We start from the raw sequence: 26,823 nt of genomic DNA on the forward strand, positions 1-26,823 counted from the left end.
AACGAAACTACAACACAATGGGCCTCTAAGTTTGATGGGCATCACAACACATGTTGGACTTAAAGCCGAATATAGATCACATACCCCGCCACACAGTAATGAACCACAAAAACTAACAGAGTAGAAAAAAATCTCTTGCCCGTTTGGTACATGAATTTAAATACATGTTTTCAGTTTTTAAATAATATTATATGTATTTCTATACACTTTTTCACTCACACGTATTTTTAAAAAAAATTGAAAACTGTTATTTAAATACAAGTACCAAACGGGTCTTCTATTACATGATCTTTGACTTTTCAAATTCAATAGATTGAAAAACACCAATGAGTGAGACTAAAGAACACCCTTCTTAATATATAGGGCATTCCAACAAAGGGGCTTAAGCCAAATTTTTTCTCTTTTCTATCCGATTTAAAGAGTAAAGTTTTAGCGCAACCCACTCAACTTCTAGAGGTAGCAACAACTTGAAATTCATGTCAAAAGCCTTGTAATTTGATGATTTCAACAAATTAACACCTTTTGATATTTTTAACAGAGATATTCAGATTCAAATCTTCCCTCTCTTGTTGTAACAATCAAATTAGTTTAAAAAAGAAAAAAATCATGATTATTAGACTATTCTAAAGTTGTTGATATTACCAATATTTATAAATGAAAACAAATATTTTGTATCACTTTATAAATTTGCATGATTGAAACTTGAATTTTAAAGTAATTTTTTGAATATTTATAATTTTTATTGCTATTTAAGGGGCACATATCTCTAATTTTTAATGTCTATTTTGTTTGTATATTTTAGACTAAAATTAAAGATTTGGACCATTTAGAACCGAATGGATTAAAGTGGATTGAATGGATCGAATGGACTTAAATGGACCTAAGTAGACCGAAATGGATCAAATTGACTGCAGTGGACCAAATTGGACCTTATGGACCAACTTATACTAAAATGGACCGAAATTAAACGAATGGACCAAAATAAACTGAGTGGACTGAAGTGTATCGAATAGACCAAAGTGGACCAAAATTAATGATCGAAGTGGACAAAATGGACCAAATTGACTAAAGTAGATGATGGACCAAATTAATGATTGAAATATTTTGCTAATTTGATTCATAAGTAGACTGTGAACAATAAATTCTATACTTCAACTTTTACATATTATATAGATTTGTAAGATTTATATGTAACTAAAGTATCACTAAAAAATATTTACGAATTTTTTTTATTATGTTGTCGATGTGAAACTAACCAATTATGTCACATTGTAAAAATTTTAGTTAGTAAATGATATTGTTTAAATGAAAACATTTATAAGATGCATTATTTAAAAGATATTATTATTTAATTAATATTAATTAAAATAAAGCTTAAATGACTTCATGTACTAATAGATTTGGACAAAATGAACCAAAGTCAACTGATTAGATTGAAATTGACCGAAGTGCTACACTATTATAACTCAATAAAAATATAACAATAATAAATCTTATACTTTAGTTTTTAGATATTATATATATTTGGATCAATTTTTTTTTTTTAATTTTTTATCTTTTTACAATTTTATATTTTTAAAACTTTTATCTCTTACATTAAAGGTGCAATTGCATGATGCAATAGCTTTAACTAAGGAATTATGATGAAAAAATGATCATAATAATTTAGAGCAAGCCCAAGATAGTAAGAAGTTAAAACCAAAATTTCAATTGTATCAAACATTCTGACTGCCAAGTTTCCATACTTGTTTATTTATTTTTTAACCTGTATTGAAATCACATAATTTCCAATTGGTTTATTTGCTATTTACCTATTTAAACACTCTCTATTGGGAAATTACATTCTTTAAAACATAAATCTCACTCACTATTTCCATTTACCGCCAAAACCCACCAAAGCAAAGAGAACAAGAAAGAAAGAAAGAAAGAGAGAGAGAGAAGGAATGGCCTCTTCCTCCTCCTCTTCCTCAATGTATGATGAAAGCGGTCGCGTTGTCGATTTTCTTGCTGCTAATGAATTCATCAAGGCACTGGAAGTCGCCAAGTCCCTAGTTTCCGGCCACCCGGACTCCGCCCTCGCCAACGCCCTCACGGCCCTCACCCTTATGAAAATCTCACTCAGAGACTCCAACGTGGTCCAAAGACGCGAATACATTGCCTCCGCCCTTGACTTCAGCAAAACAGCCCTCGCGCTTTCCCCAAAATCCATTGCTTTCGGTTTCTTGAACGCCAAAATCCACTTAGCCAATGCCCATGACGACGCTGCCATCCAAGAATGTGAGTCTGCTATGTCCATTGAGGATCCTCGGGACCCCTGGCTAGATTACTTGGGCATCATCAACGAGGGATATAATCCCCGAGAGTTCAGCAAAGAGTCGCGAATTGAGAGAGTGAGAGCGGAGCTCAGAAAGCTGTTAGTGAAAGCTAAGAGGTACAAGTTCAAGAGGCTCGTTGAAGACCATTCACTGGCAGAGATAAGTAAGGAATTTCAAGCTTTGCAAGATAGAAAGGAAGAGATACAAACAAGATTTGATAGGGAGAGGCAGAGTTTTGAAAAGATGGAAATGCCATCACCGTCTAATTCAACAAGACAACTCAAGAAAGTCTTGTCCAATGTCGACATGATAACACGTGCCAGGGATTATTGGAACAACGTGATGAGCTTGGAGGCAAAGAAGGATTTTCTGAGTGTCAAGATTGAAAAATTCTGCCATAAGAATAAATCAATGGGGGTGAAGGCAAAAGTGGTGTTGGCAGAGGCTGTGGAGTACGCGAAGGAGACGAAGAGTTGGAAGTTTTCAACATGTTGTTGTTGTGGCCAGAGGTTTTCAGATGAAGAATTGAATCTGGAGCATATGAAAAGTGCCCACTTAGGGACTTTGTCAGAAGAGTTACAGTCTGTTGTGCCGAAAACTGTACCAATTTCGGAAATTGAAATCGGTGATTGGAGTCCAGTGAACGTGGTTGCCGCTGCAAAATTGATTGAAGATTTGTCAAGAAATGACTCTGGAAATAAAGGCCAAGATGAAGGCAAGTCACAAGATTTGAAGTTGGAGAACTTGCCTCATTGCAATGATATCAACCGCGGCATGTTAATCAAGAGCATTTGGGTTCTTTTGCAATTGTTTATAGAGATTGAGTGTTTTGCTCCGAGTCATTTCTATATGCTGCTGGACTTGATATTGGAAATGCTGAAGAACCAAATCCCAGAAACGCTGCTTAATCAGCGTTGGATGAAGACAACGCTGGTCTCAGTTTGGTTTCTTGATGAACCGGAGCTTGAAAGTGTCCAAGAATTCTTGATAGAAGAACTCGGGATTTCTTGTGGATTACAAGGTCTCTACACCAGTTGCCATAGGGACAAAGCTAGACGTGATCTTACTATTCCTCATGAGAGTATCGTCTTCAGAGACGATGACTTGTCTCATCTAATTCCACTGCTTGATGAAACTAGTGAACAAGCTTCTAGAAGTGTTGATGATACCAAGAATGTTGGACAGGAATTTAGAGATAATATTGTTCAGTGGTTATTCACTGGTGGTGAGCCTATTGGGGAGAAATTGAAGGAGTGGGAAAAATATAGAGAAGCTAGCAAAAGTCTAGGAATGGAACTTTTCAAGATCATTGAGTCTGAATTTCACCGGCTGCAGAATATGTGTGAGAGGAAATGCAAGTATTTGAGACACGAGAAGCTATGGCTGGATATGGAGGGAATATGTATGGAAGAAGATAAGAGAAGAAAAGAGATTTCTGGCAATCAACAGAGTTACAGGTCACTCTTGTTAAAGCGGCAAAAAGATATTGAGAAGGAGAAAAGAATTGATGAGATGGGTAGCATGGAGTTGGATACCATAGAGAGTATTTTAAAAAAAGCACAAGCTGACAATGACATAAAAATGTTATTCCAGATGCACATTGATCAGATGGGTGGGAAGGTATGGTACCAAATTTTAGATGTTTCCGAACTTAGATGAAATACTATGAAAATGTGAAATGATAGTTTTTACTCTTAAATCTGTCCTCCCATGTCCCTTCTAAAGAGGGAGCCATTCTGAAATTTAACTAATTAATGAGATGCTGTTATGTGTAATGTTTGCAGTGTTTCAAATCCGATGCTACAATTCTGGCTACTAATGCTGCCATGCAGCAGACATGGAATAAACTTAAGATGGTAACTTCTTATGACTATAGATCAATTGTGGTGCCATTGTTAAAGACATTCATGCGGGTTTGTGTTTGATCCTCTGGACTGTTCTGTTGAATGTTTTTTGTTACCTTCTTGTTGGCTTATGATTTAATGTTTTTGGGATAATCCTCTCCTCTACAGGCACAACTAGAAGATATGGTTGACAAATATGCTACAGAAAAGTCTAATGCTGAAATAGAAGTGTTGTTATCAGAGCTTAATCTTAATGCCAAGAACAACACTGGAAGAGGAGGAGTTGATGCAAGACAAGGACAGGGGAAATCAAAGAATAAAAAGAAGAAAAAGGATCACAGAAAGGCTAAGGAATTTAAGGTCTTAATTACTGCCACTAGTTATTGTTCTGTTTCCTTTTATTGTGATTTGGTTATCTTATGTAGAGTCTGTCATGCAAAGTAATTCCCTAATAATATGCAATTCCCTTATTTCAGGCAACTGGTGGTAGTGAGGATCAACAGGAACAAACGTCAGTCTTTATTTTATTCATTCTATTATACTTGGTTCTGGAACCCTCTTGTTTTGTTTTGTTTTGTTTTTTTTTTTTTTTTGGTTGGCAAATATGCATGTAAATTATCTAAATTTGTGCCAATATGTCATACCAATCTCTAGGCTTAAACTAAGTTCAATGTCTTTTCACTTGTGTTCTGCTTCAGTTCGGTACCAGCTGCACATGGCAAAGATCATCCTCTTAATCCTGAGGTTGTTGGTCCTGTAACCCCTGATGAATTAGAGCAAGAGGAAAGGGAACTTACAAGTAAGGCTGAGGAAGAGTGTAGGGTTGAGGAGCATCGAAGAATGCTTGCAAGGCATTTGGAGTACCAAAGGCAGATTGAGAATGAGGCCAAACAAAAACGCCTTGCTGAGATAGATAAGGCTTAAACCAGTGCAGGGAATGTGGCAGAGGATGTGCCTTTCAGTGGGATCAACTTTGGTATTCTTAACTTGATAAATTTTACTGTCTGTGAACTTGATACATTTTACTGCCTGTAATGATGATTGTTGCTTCATTTAGCGCATTATTGATGACAAACTGATGAGAAATTGTTAGCTAGCAACAGATGTTCTAATGTAATTGTTAGCTAGAATATAGAAGTTTCGACACATGTCATTGTCAAAAGGCATGTCATGATTACATGCAATCTCAAGTTCTGGGAATCGAACTTATAATATTATAATATATATAATATATGATATAATTAGATATTAATTAGATTAGCTATGCACCATATTGGTTGAATGAAATAAGTCTATAATTTCAAGGGGTTGGTTTAATGGTTCATAAAGTCTTATGATATTTATGAGATCCTGAATTTGAAACCTTTTGTCAATATCTTGGGCCTACCTCCTAGGGATTCTCCTATAATTACCCAAGTGAATAGTGAGATATTCGAAGAAGTCTCGACATCCTTAATATCCAAAAAAAAAAAAAAAAAAAAGAATAAGTCTCTGTACAAATAATTTCATAAAAAAAATTGACACCCGATGGTAAATTATGAGTTCAAATTTTTCATCCTACTCTTCTTGCTTCACTATATACTCCACAAATAAAAACATGTCACATGTCTATCTATTTTATTAAATGCTAAATTTATGCTTTTTATTATTTAATTTCCTAAAATAAATAAATAAATAACCCATCATATTTAGAAAATTAAAATAATAGAAGGCATAAATTTAGCATTTAATAAATTAGATAGACATGTGGCATGTTTTTATTTGTAGGTATATAGTGGAGTAGGAAGAGTGCGATAGAAGATTTGAACTCGTAAACTATTAATGGTGGGTAAAAATGTAGGAGTAATGTTACAAATACAAACTATACGATAATATTTTCACACTGTTGATGTAACAAATTTTTACTAGTTCTTATCTAGACCCACTATTAAATTTTTACTTACCACTAATCATCAATCATGCCATCAGTTTATAAAAAAGTTTGTAAAATAGTTTATAGTTTTAGCATTTTCTAAAAAGTTACGTCAGTGGTTGGCCTAAAGCCTAAATGATAAAAAGTAAAATCTTGTTAACTCAATTGTAGCATTGCTTTGGCTAAATTGACCAATTCTGCACAAAAAAATATTATCTTCTCATAAGGAAAATTAAATTAAATTAAATAATTAATACGAATAACACTTCCTTCTCTTCCTCCACTATTTATGTATCAAAATTACGTGATTTGTTAGCTAATGCGACCAAATGATTGTTGAGAGCTTTTAGTCCAATTGGTTGGCACATTTTGATTTTTCCATGACATCTAGAGTTTAAATCCATTCTCCTCTATTGTAACTATCTAATTATTTAAAAAAAAAAATTATTGAATTTTATTAGAGAACCTCACAAACAATGTAAAAAATACTGGGCCTAAGCTTTATTCTTAAAACAAAAGGAAATCAAAATAGAAAATTTCAAAAAATAAGAATGTCTCTAGCCTAAGGAACAAAAAGAAACTAAGACTAAGCTTTATCCTTAAAACAAATGGAAATCAAAATATAAAACTTCAAAAAGATAAATTTCAAAAATAAGGATGATACAATGTCATAATTTTAAATAGAAACTAACTATTGATCTAGTAATTTTAAATAAGTGTGAGTTTTATAGTGGAATAGTGGACATGTGACATGGTCCACCATAATAACAATATAATTTCTTGTAAAGTGGGTTGTTGAAAGAGTTAAAAGAGTGGTAAAATGGGAATAAATGATGTTTTGATGTGGCATGTTTTTTAACCTTTAGATGTCGTAAGTGTCACATGTCCTTCATCTAGATAAGAAAGAGGGAAAACTTGAGAATTTTGAAGGGAGGGGAGCCGGTCCCATAAGTAAAAAACCGTCATAATATCAAATTTCATATTTATATATACAATTTTCTTTTTTTTTTGGTCTAGTGTACATGAGATTAGGAATTAAGAAAGCCATAATTTTTTTTTTTAAATTAATAAAAGAAACCGGTGAGTCTTGATAAAGTAAAAAAAAAAAAATCGAAACATGGCCTTGATACTCTCAACTTCTTGCTCAAGAAAAGCCACCTCAACCCTACTTAGTTTAGAGAGTTTGGAGATGTCTAGAGTTTTAAATCCCTGACACCAGCTCACAATACCAAAATCAGTGATAAAAGGGCAAGTTCTGATGATCTCTTGGATAATCTCTTCGTTCACACAAATTTGCTCAAGCCATAACTTCTGTAGGGAATAAAATTTCACAGCACTGCAAGTAAATGGTTGCTCTAACTTACCACCATTAGTTAATTTTGCAACAAATATTGTCCTAGGCAGAATATAGAATGAATTATTTACAGTTTGAACTCGAAGACTTGCCTCTTTGGCATCATGTTCAAAGGCCCACTCTATCCATTTATCAACCAATGCGGCCAACCTGAAGTTAACAAGGGTCGTGTGAAGTTTAAATTTCTGCATCTGCAAATCACGCTTGATAAATCTTCTTAAAGATTTATGCACACTCTTCATGAAGTCTATATGTCCAATTATCTTAAATTCCTTAAAAAACTCAGTCTCGCAATTGTATTTATGAAAAGACCTTTTATAAAATAAAAAAAAAAATAAAAGAAAAAAAGAAAAGAAAAGAAAAGACCAAAAACTTAGGGTGTGTTTGGATACCGTTTATTTGCTGAAAATATTGGAGCAAAATAATTTTTAAATGTGTGAATAGTGCCGTGAGATCCAAATTTTATTAGAAATTTGTGTTTGGATGACTTTTGTAGGTCCATAAATAGTACCCATAGGACTCATAGACAAAACGTAGAACACAAGATTGGGCAAAACACCCAAGCCAAACGCACGCTTAATATAATTAGATATTTTAAAATTTTAACTGTTTGAATTGCATTTTTAAAACGGGTATCAAAATTTGTTCACTATTGCACACCTTTAGTGCGATAGTCACTCCATAAATATAAGTATTTGTGGGGTATGGAGGGTAAAGACCGGAATTCAAGTCTAAAAAAAAAAAACTATAAATATTGTTCAAATTGAATGCTATTTATTACTTTCCATAAATTTAATTTTTATGCACAATTTAAAACTACAAAAATATAAAATATAAAAATTTGATTAATAATAAATCTATTGATTTTTTACTTTTTTTTTTTTTTTTTTTTTTTTTTTGTTGAAAATTTGCAAACATAGAGGGATACAATATAAAAAGAGGGGTAAATATATACCTTACAATAAGCGATCACAAAAAATGTTTAAATTTAACATAATTAAATTATAAAGGGATTTAAAAAAAAATTTAATTAGTTGACTTTCCAAGTATTTTAGAAGGTCTCTCTAAGTGGAATTCTAGTCCTCAACGACTTCTAATTTTTTTATTAGAAAGAAGCGACTTCTACTTCTAAAGAAAGAAGGAAAAGCAAAAGCCGAAACCTATGATTTTGTTCTATTTGTCCCAATAACACCCTTTTTTTTTTTTTTTTTTGAGAAGGCAATAAAACTGTTAGTCCTTCATTACATAAAATAAATAATTTGGGCGAAAGAGGGTCACCCTGATATATTCCACCTCTAGAGGGAGAAATATAACAATTAGGGGCTCCATTAATTATAATTGTATAGGATAATTAAAGTGGCAATACACACCATAATTAATCCAACCCTGTAGAGTCGAATCCCATCCTCTTCATTAATTTCTAATGATAACTCTATTTCCCACCAATGTTTGTGATTGGTGGTGCTTAATGGGTTTGATCTTTGGTAGTTGCCAATGATTTGGTTGTATGAGTTGTTTGAATTTGTAATTGTATCTGTTGTGATCGGTGGTACTTGGTGGTGATTGGTAGTGGTGGTGTTGACGACTTGAAGAGTGGGTACCGTGGGTCTGTGTGTTGCTATGGGATGGAGAAGAGGAAAAAAATTATATTATTTTTTGATAAATTTTTTTTTATTTGTTGTAAAAGAGAGAAAAATAATATTTAATTGAAGTAGATATATAAATATTGAGACTAATCAATGTCTATTTATTAAAATAGCAGAAGATGAGTTTTTATGGTCGGTTTAACTAAAATTCTGAAGATCATTATAAATAATCAAATACATTTTTTCTCATAATAATAATAATAATAATAATAATTGACCAGTTTTAAACCAAGTACCAAATATATGCCTGAATTTTGAAAAAAAGAAAACGAAAAAAAGAAAAAGACGTCAGAGCTAGGAGTTTTAATAGGAGGCATTTGGAATATTAACTATATAAGGCTTGTTTCACTTCATTTGACAAGCCAGAATTCCCATCCTCTCTGCCCATTTACCGCCAAAATCAAGAAGAAAGAATGACCGGCAAGAAGAAACGCTCCTCTGCCCCGCAACCCCCACCCTCTTCCTCCGAACCCGAACCCACCTCGTCCTCTTCCTCTTCCTCTTCTCCACTGTCCAATGAATGCAATCGAGTTTTCGGAATTCTTCATAATGGGACCTACAGCGAGGCACTGGAAGCCGCCAAGTCCCTAGTCACCCGCCACCCTGACTCCGCCCTCGCCAACGCCCTCATCGCCCTCGTCCATAAGGATATCGCGATATCAATCAGCGACACATCCAGTGTCGTCATAAGACGCGAACACATTGTCTCCGCCCTCTACTTCAGCAATGCAGCCCTGGTGCTTTCCCCGGATTCCATCTCTTTCCCAATGTTGCGTGCTGTGGTGCTGTTAACCAATGAGCAATATGATTCCGCCATCCAAGAATGCGAGTCGGCTTTGTCCATCAAGAATCCATTGGACCCCATGCAAGATAACTTGGGCATCGTCCAATACACTCCCATAGATTCAACCCTGGAGTCTCGAGTTGGGAAAGTGAGAACGAAACTCAGGGAGCTAATAGCGAAAGCCAAGAAGTACAAGTTCAAGAAGCTCGTGGAGGACAATTCACTTGCATTTCGAGCTTTACAAGCGATAAAGGTAGAGATAAACACAAGACTTGAAAATGTGTGGCAGCGTTTAGTGGAACTGCCATCACCGTCTACTTCAAGAAAACTGCTCAAGAAAGTCTTGTTGAATGTGGACGCTATAACACGAGCCAGGGCTTATTGGAACAACGAGATGAGCTTGGAGGCGAAGAAGGAATTGTTGAGTGTTAGTGTCGATGTGAATTTCGATATGAATAAATCGATGGGGGTGAAGGCAAAAGAGGTGTTGGCGGAGGCTGTGGAGTATGCGAAGGAGACGAAGAATTGGAAGTTTTCGACGTGTTGTTGTTGTGGCGAGAGGTTTTTTGATGAAGAATTGAATATGGAGCATATAAAGATTGACCATTTAGGGACTTTGTCCGAGGAGTTACAGTCTGTTGTGCCAAGAATTTTACTGAAGTCAGAAATTGAAATCTGCGATTGGAAGCCAGTGGACGTGGAAGCTGCTGTGAAATTGATCGAAGATTCGTCAAGAAATGAGTCTGGAGATCAAGGCCAAGATAAAGGCAAGTCACAAGATTTGACGTTGGAGAACTGGCCTTATTGCAACGATACCAACCGCGAGGATATGATCAAGAGAATTTGGACGATTTTACAAGTGTTAATAGGGGTCAAATGTTTTGCTCCGAGTCATCTCTATATGCTGCTGGACTTAATATTGGAAATGCTGAAGAATCGAATCCCCGAAACACTGCTTAAGCAGCATTGGATGAATAGGACACTGGTCTCAGTGTTGTTTCTCGATGAACCAGAGCTTAAAAGCGTCCGTGAATTCATCGAGGAAGAGCTTGAGATTTCTTGTGGATTAGGTGATGTCTACTCTAGTTTCACGATGGACAATGCTATAGATGATCTTACTATTAGTCATGAGAGGATAATTTTTAGCAATGACTTGTCTCATCTAATTCTGCTGCTTGATGAAACAAGTGCAAAAGCTTCTAGAAGTGTTGATGAAAGCAGGAATGCTTGTCAGGAATATAGAGATGATATTGTTCAGTGGTTATATATGGGTAGTGAGCCTATTGGGGAGAAATTGGAGGAGTGGGCAAATTATAGAAAAGCTAGCAAAAATCTAGGAATGGATCTTTTCAAGATCATTGAGTCTGAATTTCGCCGGCTACAGAAAATTTGTGAGAGGAAATACAAGTATTTGAGAGAGGAGAAGCTGTGGCTGGATATGGAGGGAATATGTTTGGAAGAAGATAAGAGAAGAGAAGAGATTTCCGGCAATCCACAGAGTTACAAGTCACTCTTGCTAAAGCGGCAAAAAGAGATTCAGATGGAGGAATGTAATGATGAGACGGGTAGCATGGAGTTGGATATCATAGGGAGTATTTTGAAAAAAGCACAAGCTGACAATGACATAAATATGTTAATCCAGATGCACATTGATCAATTGTTTGGAAAGGTATGGTATATCTATTTTCTCTACTTAGATGGTTCCTAAGTTAGATGAGATAGTATGATACATGCAAAATGTTAGGTGAGATACATTAATAGCTTTTGCTCTTAAATCTATCCTCCCTTGTCCCTTCTAAAGAGGGAATCATTCTGAAATATAACTAATGAGATACTGTATTTTTGTTGCCATTGGCTCTTACCATGTTTAATGTTTGCAGTGTTTCAAATCCGATGCTTTAATCCTGGGTGCTAATGCTTCCATTCAGCTGACATGGAAGAAACTTAAGATGGTAACTTCTTATGACTATCGATCGATTGTGGTGCCATTGTTAAAGACATTCATGCGGGTTTGTGTTTGATCCTCTGGGCTGTTCTACTGAATGTTTTAGTTACCTTCTTGTTGGCTTATGATTTAATGTTTTTGGTATAAACCTATTCTTTATAGGCACAATTAGAAGAAATGGTTGACGAAGATGCTACAAAGAAGTCTAATGCTGCACTAGAAGATTTGTTATCTGGGCTTAATCTTGATGCCAAGAAGAACACTGAAAAAGGAGGTGATGATGCAAGGCATGGACAGGGGAAATCAAAGAATAAAAAGAAGAAAAAGGATCACAGAAAGGTTAAGGAATTTAAGGTCTTAATTACTGCCACTAGTTATTGTTCTGTTTCCTTTTATTGTGATTTGGTTATCTTATATACAGAGTCTGTCATGCAAAGTAATTCCCTAATAATATGCAATTCCCTTATTATAGGCAACCGGTGGTAGTGAGGATCAACAGGAAAATGTGGAGCAAAAGTAAGTCTTTATTTTATTCATACTATTATACTTGGTTCGGGAATCCTTTTTCTTATTTTGGTTGGAAAATATGCATGTAAATTATGTAAATATGTGGCAATATGTCATACCAATCTCTAGGCTCAAAGTAAGTTCAATATCTTTTCACTTGTGTTCTGCTTCAGTTTGGTTCCAGCTGCACATGGCACAGATCATCCTCTTAATTCTGAGGTTGTTGGTTCAGTAACCACTGATGAATTAGAGCAAGAGGAAAGGGAAATTACATGTACGGCTGAGGAAGAGAGTAGGATTGAGGAGCATCAAAGAATGCTTGCAAGGCATTTGGAGTACCAAAGGCAGATTGAGAATGAGGCCAAACAAAAGCGCCTTGCTGAGATTGATGAGGCTTAACCAGTACAGGGAATGTGACAGAGGATGTGCCTTTCAATGGCATCAACTTTAATATGTTTTTGACTTGATAGATTTTATTTCTCATCAGATAGGATGAGAAATCATGTGAACTTTAATTTTCGTTTTTTGAGAAGACTTCAGTGAACTTGAACATGATATATTTTACTGCCTGTGATGCTGACTGTCGCTTCATTAAGCGCATTATTGATGACAAACTGAAATGAACTTGTTAGCTAGCAACTGAGGTAGATGTTCTAATGCAATGATTTACTGCTTTCGTTTATGAAGCTGTTTTCAAGATATCTTCAAACTGAGAGTGTAGTCTGTTGTGCTTCTCATTGGCAAATATGCGAAGTCTTTTTTTTTTTATGGGAATACAAAGCCTGTTTTGGTTCTTGAGAGGATGGTGAAAACTATAACTTAAGATCCCTGTCACACCAATAAAAAAGTTCTCAAAAAAGAAATAATTTAACCATAGTTTTAAAAAAGGTAAATCTTGAGCAGCTGATGCAGGAGCATCTACATTATGAAGTTTTAATTGTAATCAAAATCAGCAGCTAGAAGTAATTTCAATTTTCATGTATGCAGTAGTAGCCGGATGGAAAATACAGCAACAACAGTGGATATTTTCTGGGCAGCAGCTGAATTGAGTCATGTGTTTCAGTGTCATGTTATTGTTTTCATTGTAGTTTAGTTGACAATTAGTGCACATGAATATATTAGGTGATCTGTTAGTTAGTTAGAAACAGTTAAGCATGTGCTAGTTATAACTGTAACTAATTCCATTACAGTAGGAGCCACTAAGCAAAGCTTTGGTTGCTTTTGTAGCTAGTATTATAAGTAGCTGTAATTCTAATTGTAATGGATAAGAATTTCCCTGAGCCTTTACAATTTTCAGAGATGGTTCTCTGTGTAGAGGTTTGTCCACCTATAGGCTATAAGCTACTCTAACCAATTCTCAACTCTTTCTAAACCCCAATCCTAAACACATATCCCTTATGTACTTGCATCACCAGCTCTCATGAGAAATTTTGCTCCACAATTTGACCAAGTCTTACAATATTATTACAAATATTAGTCAATCTAAATCTAGCATATCGATAGAATCAAAATATTTAAAAAATGGCCTAAAATTAGACCACTTTAATCTATATATACTACATCTAAATTGATCACTTTAGTAAATGGTCCAGAATTAGACCACTTGAGTTAATTTTTCTTTGGGGACCAAGATAAAATAAATCCATAATTTTTAAATACACAAAATAAACCCCCCCCCCTCCCCCCCAACACAGAATTTATTATATAAATATATATTATTTTCTTGTATATAAGAAAATTTCATGGTTAGTTTTATATAATTCAAGACTACTTTTACTTTCATTTTTACAGTTTTCTTGTATATAAGAAAATTTCAGCATCAGCTACCAACATATAATTCAAGACAAATATTTACATTTCATTTTTAGAGTCTTTTGGGTTAATATTGTAAAATTCAAAGTTTATTTGCGTTATACCAACTGTTTAAAGATAATTGGGAATCTGAGGAGAGAGACTGAATTTCGGCAATGGAATTGCCGAAATTCAGCCAAAAAGTAGGAGAGAGAATGGAGAAAGAGGAGAGAGAAAATCTTTGAATTTCGGCAATGGTATTGCCGAAATTCCATTGCCCAATTTTCCCGATCCTGTGCGTCCGAGTGTGCCCGAGTGTGGAGTGCTCTTAAAATAAAAAATAGCAATGACAGCAATGTCATTGTCAAAATAGGGGAATAATTTTTTTTTTAGCAATTGTGATAATGGCATTGTCGAAAATGGAAAAAAAAAAAGTGGTTTCGAAATCTCTAGAAGAGTAAAAAATAGATTTCATGTCTACAATATTTTTACAATAAATCACATATAATTAGTTATTATTAGTTAAAAAAATTGGTGACAACTAATTGTGGCAATGGCATTGCCGAAATAGGAAAAAAAAATTGTGGCAATATCATTTCCGAAATAGTAAAAAAATAAAAATGACAAACTACTTGAAACAATTACATTGCCGAAATAGGGAGAAAAAAATTGAAAATACCATTGCCCAAAAAATATTTTCCCCTATTTTGGCAACATTGCCGTAAATGAAAAAAAAAAAAAAAAAAAAAAAAAAAAAAAAAAAAAAAAAAAAAAAAAAAAAAAAAAAAAAAAAAAAAAACAACAAAACGGCAATGGGATTGCCGAAATAGGGGGGAAAATTTTCCCCCTATTTCGGCAATCCCATTGCCTTTTTTTTTTTTTTTTTTTTTTTTTTTTTTTTTTTTTTTTTTCACAATTACGGCAACGGTATTGCCGAAATAGGGGGAAAAATTTTTCCCCCCTATTTCGGCAATCCCATTGCCGTTTTCTTTTTTTTCTTTTTTCCATTTACGGTAATGTTGCCGAAATAGGGGAAAATATTTTTTGGGCAATGGTATTTCCAATTTTTTTCTCCCTATTTCGGCAATGTAATTGTTTCAAATTATTTGTCATTTTTATTTTTTTCACTATTTCGGCAATGATATTGCCACAATTTTTTTTCCTATTTCGGCAATGCCATTGCCACAATTAGTTGTCACCAATTTTTTTAACTAATAATAACTAATTATATGTGATTTATTGTAAAAATATTGTAGACATGAAATCTGTTTTTTACTCTTCTAGAGATTTCGAAACCACTTTTTTTTTTCCATTTTCGGCAATGTCATTATCACAATTGTTAAAAAAAAAAAATTTATTCCCCTATTTCGGCAATGACATTGCCGTCATTGCTTTTTTTTATTTTAAGAGCACTCCACACTCGGGCACACTCGGACGCACAGGACTGGAAAAATTGGGCAGTGGAATTTCGGCAATGCCATTGCCGAAATTCAAAGATTTTCTCTCTCCTCTTTCTTCATTCTCTCTCCTACTTTTTGGCTGAATTTCGGCAATGCCATTGCCGAAATTCAATCTCTCTCCTCAGATTCCCAATTATCTTTGAACAGTTGGTATAACGCAAATAAACTTTAAATTTTACAATATTAACCCAAAAGACTCTCATTTTTATTCAGGAATTTTTTTTTTCTTTTTAATGTCAAAATTAAAGATTACATGTTAGAGTAAAATTATAGTTTTTAGAAAATATATAATGTATAAAATTCAATTAATTTTAGATAAATTAAATAATTGATGTCACTTTAATATGTTTTAGCATATAAAATTTAATATAAGAGAAATATAATAATAACATCAATAATGAAAAAAAAAAAGTTCTTTTGTTTATGGATATAAAAGTAAAACAAATCCCAAACTAGTTACCATAAATTTTGCTTCTAAAAAAAAGGATATCATAGGATATTTTCTTCAAATGGAAAAAGAATAAATCTTTTATGCATTCCAAAATCTCTAAATACAAAATTCAAAAGATTTTATTTTGTGAAAAAAATGGCTTTTAAGTTTTAATGAAGAGATTTACATAATTAATAATATGATGGTCCTATGTATTCTCAACTCTCAAGATTGTAATTGTTGGAAAAATAATCAAGATGAATATATAGCTAAAATTCATCAACATGGAGAACACTTTTTATTTTACTGTTATCTTATTAATCTTTCATTAATTGTCAGAGCTTACACCTAAAATTTTCACTTCTTTGTGACTTTTAGCAAACCCACTGTATTAGTATTAAAAACAAAAGCAAAAAGCAATAATTTTAAAACAAAATATGCTTATGGAGAAATATTAGAGAAAATATTAATATATGTTGTTGCACTGTTGCCTTTTCTTTCCTATGTAGTTTGTCTCTCTATTTTTAATCATTAACTCATTGTTGTGATAAAGAAAACTCATTATATAGTTTGAGTAGGTTGATCTTTGTGATACGTTACTATTAATTTAATTTCTAATATCTCGAAAATGTATATGTATCTTTACTCTAATTATTAAATTAGTTTACTTTTTTCTTTGTAATATATGTACAACATTCTCCAAAACTGTCTTATAGAAGACATCACAATATTATCATCGTACGAGCAACTTACTAGCTGTTTTAATTGCTCAATTGTAGGCATTTTAGATCAAGGAGCAAGAATAATTGAAATTTGTAGTTGTAAGGACGCGATTTGTGGCGGACCGTAACAGTGTCGGGTTCGCACGTAAAAAGGCCCCTAACAATATCATTTGTAGAGCGTGGGTTTGGAAGGCTAGGCCCAGGTTGACAGGCGGTGGGTTTTTCGCGGTGTTCGTACAAGTTTAAGTTTTCCTTCACCCCTGGAGTCTTTCTCCTGGAGGTGGGCTGGGAGGCTTTGGTTTTTGGCCATTTTTCCCAACCCCCTCCTTTAGGTTACTTATTTTTCCTTTTATATTTGCCTGCGTTCATTGTCCTTCGTCCACGTATAGGGTTAACCTTTCCAGGATTGATACTTGTCCCATCAGCCCATATTCAAAGTCGGTGGGGGTGGTTGTAAAAGCCAAAGAATGCGGCTCTGTCAGGTTCAGAGCATTGAATGGCAGTAAGGGCAGCTTTCCCTGGATATTTTAGATCTTTCTTCCCAGTTTCAGTCTTATACCGTTTTTACCCTTCCTTCAGGGGAGACTTTGGGTCTGCCGAGGACTGAGCTATCCTCGACGGTATCCATAGGCCATTTTGTCGAGCTTGGGCCATAGCCCTCCTCGGCTTGGGCCTTCGGATTCTCCCCGGGTAGATGGGCCTGGCCCATAAATCATTTGGGCCCTACAATAGCCCCTCAAAACCCGGCTGTCCAACCTCTTGGTTGGAAATGGGGGTTTTGGTGATGCCGAACCTCTTCCTACGGCCCAATCAATTTGGCCTATTAATAATGCTGGCGGCTCTTCATCTGTCCAAGAAATGCGCCGGTCTATGAGACAGTTTTTGATTTCGCGCTTGATGCGCTCTTATCGTTTGGGTATCCCAAAACGTGCTTTTAATGACCACTATTTACGAGACTACTTTAATTCGGCGGTTTGTTTTGATGGGGTGGGGAAACGGAACCGGCATGTTTGTGTTGGCAGATTCCTTTGGAGATCTGAACCTATTAAATGTCTCCCGCTCCACCCTCGGTATAAGAAGGAAGGGAGGAGGTTATTGTTTTTGTAAAGAATTCCTTCTCATCCTTCTGAGATTTGAAATACTTGGCCTCCCCTAGGGTTCGTTTTACCCACTAGTTCACAAACTAAATCGTGATACACTTTATCATAACAACGAGTGATGCAGGAGCCAAATCCCTCCCATAAACGCCATGTTCCAATAAAGCTCATTATAACTCGATCGGGACAGGGATGGCGAAGACTCAAAATCAACCTCACCCTTCTTTCAGTCAAAATCCGAAGCAGGGACTTGTCACGTCAAACTTTCGGCGTGACTGAGTCGAGAACACCCATCATCAGTACCAACCGCTCTCCTATGAGCATACCTAGTATGGCTCCAGTGTGTTGGGAGTCAAGATCGAGGCAGGGACTAAGTGTCTCTACTTCTTCCTTTCTTCCTTCACTGGTGCTATCCTCCGTCTCCCTTTCTTAGTCTTCCCAGCACCAGTTCCATCCTGGTGCTTTCACTTCTCCCTCTTTTGCTCCTTTTTCTTTCTTTTCATCTCTTCTCTCTTCTTCTCCTCCTTCTTTACTCATGTCCTCCATCTTCTTCATTCATCTCCTCCATCTTCTTCATTGATTTCTTCCTTACTATTTCCTTCTCTTCATTCATTTTTTTTTCCCAAAGAAGGTTCTTATCGTAATATGAGCAGTATTGAGGCAGAGATTGGAGAGACTTTGAAGACGAGTTTAAAAGACGCCTGACAGTTTACTTATCTGTACTACGGATGTAATTGTTGCTTAGGCAGTTCTCATTTTGTATAGGCTCGTTTGAGCCCCTCTTTGTACGTTGTAATAATTTTTCGTATTAATAAAAATTGTTGTTATTTTATTTCGCATGTTTTGTCTCTATGCCTTTTCTTTTCTTTTCTTTTTAAATTTACAAACGCTGCTCGGCACAATAATATAGCATCTAAATCAATGACGACTAAGACCAAAATACTTGATAATAAAAAGATGTCGCCATAACTTTAATAGAAACGCTTGGCACAATAAGGCCGACCAGTGAAAAGTAATACTTACCCCATGCTAGCCGAGGAGTAAAACGAAGGTTTGATGCCGTGTGAGGAATAACCATTTGAAGATATATCACCCACCAAATGAACAGCCTTCTTATACGACTAAATGCTGGGGCGTTTCACCACCTTCCTCACAACTTTATTGGTCTTAACCTTTTTATGGTGTTTAAGCCGTGGATGAAGTGACCTGACATTTTTATCAAGTAACCCATCTTACAAAATTCAAACCTTTCCTTGTCCAAGTATTTGGTTTCCCCATTGGCCTGGGTCCGAGGACCATACAAGGCCTTGGTTCTGTCCAAAACTTGTGATTTTTTCTTTTTCGTACTTGGTTTCCCCATAGGCTTGAGTCCGAGGACCATGCAAGGCCTTGGTTCTGTCCAAAACTTGTGATTTTTTCGTTTTTGTACTTGGTTTCCCCATAGGCTTGAGTCCGAGGACCATGCAAGGCCTTGGTTCTGTCCAAAACTTGTGATTTTTTCTTTTTGTACTTGGTTTCCCCATAGGCTTGAGTCCGAGGACCATGCAAGGCCTTGGTTCTGTCCAAAACTTGTGATTTTTTGTTTTTGTACTTGGTTTCCCCATAGGCTTGAGTTCTGGTCCAAAACTTGTGAGTTTTTGACTTGGTTTCCCAGGCTTGAGTCCGAGGACCATACAAGGCCTTGGTTCTGTCCAAAACTTGTGATTTTTTCGTTTTTGTACTTGGTTTCCCCATAGGCTTGAGTCCGAGGACCATGCAAGGCCTTGGTTCTGTCCAAAACTTGTGATTTTTTCGTTTTTGTACTTGGTTTCCCCATAGGCTTGAGTCCGAGGACCATGCAAGGCCTTGGTTCTGTCCAAAACTTGTGATTTTTTCGTTTTTGTACTTGGTTTCCCCATAGGCTTGAGTCCGAGGACCATACAAGGCCTTGGTTCTGTCCCTGGGCCCATATGCTGAACGGGCCTGGGCCGCGAATTTACTGGGCCCACAAATTAAGAGGTATTTCCATAGTCTTTGATCACGCGGTACTTTTTGGCGTCCCAGTGTTCGAGGTGCGCCTTCTCGAGACTCCTTTAATCTCAGGGTTGCAGACGACGTTGGAAATCGAGCTAGAGACGCTTTGTCTGTAGCGTTCCTTGGGACGCTGCGTGAATTAAATGCCACCGGTTTACTTCTGGGTATAAATGGGATAGGGGGTCACTTCACTTGCACATGTACTCTCCTGTTCCCTTCAGAACCATATTTCTTCTATATCCGCGATCTCTCTTTCTAGTGCCACTGCCTCAAAGCAAGATGTTTGAGGCGTGGATGGGGATGAAAGGTCTCCGCACGCTTTAGAGGCACCGAATCCTCAAGGTGATATGGTATGGACAAGGATGGCACAGATTCAAGCCAGTCCTCCGTCTTGACAGGAGGAAGATGGTATTCCTCCTTCTTTTAGTCAAAATCCGAAGCAGGTTTTGGTCATGCCAGATTTTTGGTATGTCAGAATAAGGAATTTCCGCCATCAGCGCCGTCTGCCTTGTAGCAGGCAAATTTTTGCGGGGGCTCCCCAACTTCCGGCTCCCTGCACCTTTTCTGTAGATGGTGTTAGCCTGAGGTCAGGTTCCCTGCACCTTTTCTTCACCGGTGCAGGCCCCAAGTTGGGTTCTTTGGCTGCCTGAGTTATGGGCATGTAGAAGCGTCTAGGAATAGTTTCCTTAGACGACATCTTGGAACAGTAGCCAATCTCTCATCTGCGCCTTTTTTCTTCGGCTTTTCTTCATTCTCTTGTATTTTTCTTTACTTGCGTAGTTAGCTTTAATGTAAGCTTGTTTCAGTTTTTCGTTGTACACTGTACTGTTCCTTTGTCTTAATAAAAGATGTGTTTATTTCTTTTTACATACTTTCCTTCTCTGCAACAACTACTTGGTGCATGAATATTAAATGTAAGCTCGCCTTTAATGATACTCCAGGCAGAAAAATCCCTTAACACAGAGTCCTACTGGTTTAAACTCACAAATATTATCAAGTATAACAAGGTTAATCCTCAATAAATTAAACTCTTGGAACTAACCGGGATAATCGCTGAGTGCTGCGCGATGCATGCTAGACCAATGTCCGAGAACGATAAACTCTAAATAATTCGTCCGAGAGGGTAGCCGAGTAGCGAGGGACTTTGATTGTGCTTTTGGGTAATATATTACACCGTACCGCACCAACTCCTTTGGTACTGGGGATCCGAGGGTAGACCGGGGAATCCGTGCAATCGAGGGATTAACTCATCTGTTAACGAAGAGTTTTCTTCCCATGGATTTTGAGGTTTATGTGCCATAATTTTTTTTTTTTAAAATAGTTGGTTTTTCATCCAAGTAGTTGGTTTCCCCATAGGCTTGAGTCCGAGGACCATGCAATGCCCTGATTCTGTCCAAAACTTAGTTTTCCTCATCCAGGTAGTTGGTTTCCCCATAGGCTTGAGTCCGAGGACTATGCAATACCTTGGTTCTGTCCAAAACCTAGTTTTCCTCATCCAGGTAGTTGGTTTCCCCATAGGCTTGAGTCCGTGGACCATGCAATGCCTTGGTTCTGTCCAAAACCTAGTTTTCCTCATCCAGGTAGTTGGTTTCCCCATAGGCTTGAGTCCGAGGACTATGCAATGCCTTGGTTCTGTCCAAAACCTAGTTTTCCTCATCCAGGTAGTTGGTTTCCCCATAGGCTTGAGTCCGAGGGCTCCACATCCAGGTAGTTGGTTTCCCCCTTGAGTCCGTGGACTATGCAATGCCTTGGTTCTGTCCAAAACCTAGTTTTCCTCATCCAGGTAGTTGGTTTTCCCATAGGCTTGAGTCCGAGGACTATGCAATGCCTTGGTTCTGTCCAAAACCTAGTTTTCCTCATCCAAGTAGTTGGTTTCCCCATAGGCTTGAGTCCGAGGACCATGCAATGCCCTGGTTCTGTCCAAAACCTAGTTTTCTCTTTGTGTGGGATCTTGGCTTTATGGGAGTTAGCTCCTCAACCAAGCCCCTAAAGTTTATCCATACGATTAACGCTATCAAGTATCTAGTTTGCTCTTTACGGGGGACCTTGGCTTTAAGGGTGTTAGCTCCTCAGCCGAGCCCCTAGTCAAGAAACGTAGCCCCTAGCAGAACTTTATACTAGAACTCTATAACCAACGGTTAGAAATAACGAAGAAACTCTATCGACCTACATCCTATACCTACACACAAGCCTTTCCCACAGACGGCGCCAATTGTAAGGACGCAATTCGTGGCGGATCATAACAGTGTCGGGTTCGCATGTAAAAAAGCCCATAACAATATCATTTGTAGAGCGTGGGTTTGGAAGGCTAGGCCCAGGTTGACAGGCGGTGGGTTTTTCGCGGTGTTCGTACAAGTTTAAGTTTTCCTTCACCCCTGGAGTCTTTCTCCTGGAGGTGGGCTGGGAGGCTCTGGTTTTTGGCCATTTTTCCCAACCCCCTCCTTTAGGTTACTTATTTTTCCTTTTATATTTGCCTGCGTTCATTGTCCTTCGTCCACGTATAGGGTCAACCTTTCCAGGATTGATACTTGTCCCATCAGCCCATATTCAAAGTCGGTGGGGGTGGTTGTAAAAGCCAAAGAATGCGGCTCTGTCAGGTTCAGAGCATTGAATGGCAGTAAGGGCAGCTTTCCCTGGATATTTTAGATATTTCTTCCCAGTTTCAGTCCTATACCGTTTTTACCCTTCCTTCAGGGGGGACTTTGGGTCTGCCGAGGACTGAGCTATCCTCGGCGGTATCCATAGGCCATTTTGTCGAGCTTGGGCCATAGCCCTCCTCGGCTTGGGCCTTCGGATTCTCCCCGAGTAGATGGGCCTGGCCCATAAATCATTTGGGCCCCACAGTAGTCTTTTTCCTTGGTCATGTATTTATGATGCAATTCTTAGCTGGTAAATACCTATTGACCGATTTAAATCATACAACAATAACAATTAAGTCTTGTTTTCAAATTTTTTTGAATAAACAATTGAATTAAATAAAAAAAATTTATTTTTACATTAAAACGAATGAGGTGCCACCTAATCTTGTAGCTTGATTAGTTGTCAACTCATAGTGTTTTCAATAGAAACATCCATGTTCAAATCCCCCATCCTCAACTTCTGAATTGTGAAAGAAAAAAAAAAAATTGTGCAAGCCCAAGATAGTAAATAAATTAAGAGTCTAATTAACAGTGCAAGCCCAATATTTGTTAATGGACTATTTTAGAAAACCCTTTATACCACTTTCATGCAAAATGTAAAAAAAATATATATATGTATTGTCAAAAAAATCAAACGATGTGGACCATGCGGTAATGTCAAAAGATGTTGATTGGAAGTTTATAATGTGTTGTTGTTACGGAACGACGTTCTTGGATGGTAGAAAATATACAGAGCATATGACGTCCGAGCATATGAGTGGAATTATGTGGCTCCAATACCTGTTCCTAACTCAGAAATTGAAATCGGTGATTGGAGGCCAGTGGATGTGACTGCCGCTGCAAAATTGGTGGAAGATTGGTCAAGAAATGAGTCCGGAGATCAAGACGAGTCACAAGATTTGAAGTTGAAGCCCTGGCCTTATTGTAACAATATTGGAAGTGCTTATTAAGACTGAATGTTTTGCTCCGAGTCATCTCTATATGCTGCAGGGCTTGACATTGGAAATGCTGAAGAATCGAATCCCAGAAATGCTGCTTAAGCACTGCTAAAGCGGCAACAAGAGATTGAGAAGGAGAAAAGTGATGATGAGATGTGAAAACTCGAGTTAAAAATCATTAGGATCATTTTAGAAGCAAAAGCAGAAAAGGACATTAAAATGTTTATCCAGATGCACAAAGATCAGCTAATGGGGAAGGTACGGTACCAAATTTTAAATGGTATATCTATTTTCTCTCCTTAGATGGTTCCAAATTTAGATGAAATAGTTTGAAACATGTGAAATGTTAGGTGAGATGCACTGTAGTTTTACTCTTGAATCTGTCCTGCCTAAAGAAGGAATGATTCTGAAATATAAGAAATTAGATAATTTTTTGTTGCTGTTGGATCTCACTATGTTTATTTTTTTCAGTTTTTCACACTTGATGCTATAATCCTGGGTACTTATGCTGCCAAGTGGAATACATGGAAGAAACTTTTGATGATATCTTCTTTTGACTATCAATCAATTGTTGTGCCATTGTTGAAGTCATTCATGCGGGTTTGTGTTTTATCCTCTGGGCTGTTCTATTGAATGTTTTTAGTAACTTGTCATCTTAGGATTTAATGTTTTTTGGTATAAATCTCTCCTTTATAGGCACAACTAGAGAATATGGTTGACAAAGATGCTACAGAGAAGTCTAATGTTGCAATAGAAGCTCCGTTGTCCAAGTTTGATCTTGATGACAAGAACACTGAAAAAGGAGGTGATGGTGCAAGACAAGGACTGGGGAAATCGAAAAATAAAAAGAAGAAAAATAGATCACAGAAACGCTAAGGAATTTAAGGTCTTATACACTGGTTATTGTTTTCTTTCTTTTTATTGTAATTTCATTTATATAGTATACAGAATCTATCATGCAAATGAATGTCCTAACAATATGCAATTCCCTTATTGTAGGCAACTGGAGGCAGTGAGGAGCAGCAGAAATTTATGGAACCTCTTTTCTTTTGCTTGGCTAAAACATGTCAATTGTGGAGATTCGAGGCAAAATGTGCCCCTACTTTCTAGACTTAAATCTGTTGTGCTTCAGTTCCTTTCTGGCTGCACATGGCAGACATTATCCTCTTGATCCTAAGGTTGTTGGTCCTGTAATCACTAATGAATTAGAGCAAAAGGAATGGGAACTTACACTGATGCAGGGGCATCTCAGTATAATTGAAAAGCTTCATAGTTAATTGTTGGTAGTTGAAATCCATTAGTGTACATGACAGTTAGTTGATGTAACTACTTTTTTAACAGATTCTGTAATCAATTAGTTACTTTCTATTACAGCTAGTTCAACCTCTAGGCTTAGTAGTATAAATTCTTTGAACCATTGTAATTGAATCATTTGTTAGTAAATAAATTCAAAGCTTTCGGTATTGTTTCAGAGATTAGTTCTTTGTGCAGATGTGTGTCCACTTGAGAGCTACTCTAAGCAACTCTCATTTCTTCTTAATTTTTAGTATACTCTGTATGTATTTTGCTGCATCATACACTTAAGGCTGAGAAAAAGTGTAAGGTTGAGGAGGAGCAAAGAATGATTGAAAAGAATTTGGAGTACCAAAGGCAGATTGAGAATGAGTCTAAACAAAAGTGCCTTGCTAAGCCAAATAAGGCTGGAAATCAATGCAGGGAATGTGGCAGAGCATGTGCCTTTCAAGTTGACAAGCACATATGTAAAAGAGCTTAGAGCAGCCATTGTGCTTTTAAGTTTTTTTTTCTTAAAAAAGGCATATTTACTTCTCAAAGATGTTAGTTACACGAAATTGTTTTTTGGGTTTTTTTTTTTTGCCCTTGTTTCTTTTTGGTTTCCCTCAGCTCAGTCTTTTTTGTTCTTGGGAAGGATTGTGAAAAAAGAAGGAAGTTAAGATCCCTTTGTGATTAATTTTGCGCGAAATTAACAAATTTAATAATTAATCAAATCAGGAAAAAATTTCCCAACAGAAAAAAATAATTTAACCGTAGTCAAGCAATAAACCAAATCAATTAAATCAATAAAGCTAACAACACAAAATTTTGGTCATGAAGTGGGAAATAGATAAATAATCTCTTCAAAGGAAAAACCACTATAGTTGACGACTCATAAAACATTTGTAGCATAGACTCTCTAAGCAACCTCTAGTAAATGCTTCACTTGTTTTCCTGCCACATTAATCCCAAAACCTTTGGAATCCTTATGTACTGATTTCCTCACAGAGGCCAGAACCTCTGGCAATCCAAAGAACCTTATTAAAGATTTAGCTGCAGTGGACCTTGATTAAAACTTTGAGATTGAAAGGTATGTGGACTAAATAGTGGACGTTTCTTTAAAGCCTGGGTATGGGTTCTTAAGCTCTATTATCTTATTTTAGATGCAAAATCAATACATGCGTGCGTGCGTGCGCGCACACACACACACACATATATATATATATAAGCAAAGACTTCATACGGGAGAGCATGAAATTATGTCAAGTGGATCCCGCATGAGGTTATGTGCGCTTTAAAAGAGTAGTTTTGCAAAAACATGGGCTGACATTTAAAATTGAGAAAATGTTTTGTGCAAGATCAAAGTTCATAGCAAGCCCAAGCCCATTTTTAATCCCAGCCAAACTCTAAAAAGTACTAATAAGTAATAGCTACAATTAACCCCATGTACAGAGAACATGCGACGTAGTGCTTTTGAAGTTCTGTCTCGTAACACAATTCTCTCAAATACACGACACGACCAAGATGTTGTCCATGCGTGGCATCAATTTCACCAGGTGCCTAAATCTCTCTATCTCTGTTTCTTTTAAAAATAAAATGTTAAGGTCTTTCTCTTTCTCATTCTTTTTTGGGGAAAAAAATAAAAAGATTATCATCTTCTTTGAGAATCTCAGCGACTCCGTATGTACCACTACCTGTATAGGCTTTATTCCCTTTATGTTTCCATAGAAAGTAGCACTTCAAAAAAATTTCTGAAAAATTTCGTGTCAATATTAAATGGAATTTGAACTTTGGGTTTCTATTTAGTCTTTTAACATTCTAAATGAAGATTCCAAGAATATAGGACCAACCCAGAAAATTAACCTCAAGCCAAAGGATGACCTGTCAAGGTGAAAAAGAAACCTACTTTTGGGTTTTTTATTTTATATATATATTTTTTGCATAGTGTAGTTAAATTAAAAAAAAAAAAAAAAATCAGTAAGAAACATATTTTAAACAAAGAAACACAATTTCTGGATGTTGAAGAAGCCACAAGATTTTTTGTGTAGATACAAGTAACTTTCCCATCCAGGGCTTAACATTTACAAAGTCCAAAATTAATTTTGTTATAAATGATGTATATGTTCCACTCCATTTCTTCCCTACTCAAAATTC

General features: G+C 36.4%; 2 protein-coding genes across 3 annotated transcripts; both read left to right on the forward strand.

The window, feature by feature from the left end:
- Positions 1-1,778: 1,778 nt before the first annotated feature.
- LOC115992800 lies at positions 1,779-5,316 on the forward strand. The gene is made up of 5 exons (XM_031117043.1): positions 1,779-3,935; positions 4,100-4,228; positions 4,328-4,519; positions 4,636-4,670; positions 4,858-5,316. The coding sequence occupies exons 1-5, from the start codon at positions 1,944-1,946 to the stop codon at positions 5,081-5,083; spliced, it is 2,574 nt and encodes an 857-aa protein (XP_030972903.1). The 5' UTR covers positions 1,779-1,943; the 3' UTR covers positions 5,084-5,316.
- Positions 5,317-10,692: 5,376 nt separating this feature from the next.
- LOC115993140 lies at positions 10,693-13,051 on the forward strand. Of its 2 annotated transcripts, none has more exons than XM_031117425.1 (5): positions 10,693-11,524; positions 11,736-11,864; positions 11,963-12,154; positions 12,273-12,316; positions 12,481-13,051. In XM_031117425.1, the coding sequence occupies exons 1-5, from the start codon at positions 10,757-10,759 to the stop codon at positions 12,704-12,706; spliced, it is 1,359 nt and encodes a 452-aa protein (XP_030973285.1). In that variant the 5' UTR covers positions 10,693-10,756; the 3' UTR covers positions 12,707-13,051. The 2 variants fall into 2 exon arrangements, with proteins under 2 accessions (XP_030973285.1, XP_030973286.1); XM_031117426.1 differs by having other exon boundaries at positions 11,963-12,139; positions 12,481-13,050.
- The last annotated feature ends 13,772 nt before the right edge of the window (positions 13,052-26,823 follow it).

Source organism: Quercus lobata, chromosome 5 (genome assembly GCF_001633185.2).
Source record: "Quercus lobata isolate SW786 chromosome 5, ValleyOak3.0 Primary Assembly, whole genome shotgun sequence".
Lineage (NCBI taxonomy): Eukaryota > Viridiplantae > Streptophyta > Magnoliopsida > Fagales > Fagaceae > Quercus > Quercus lobata.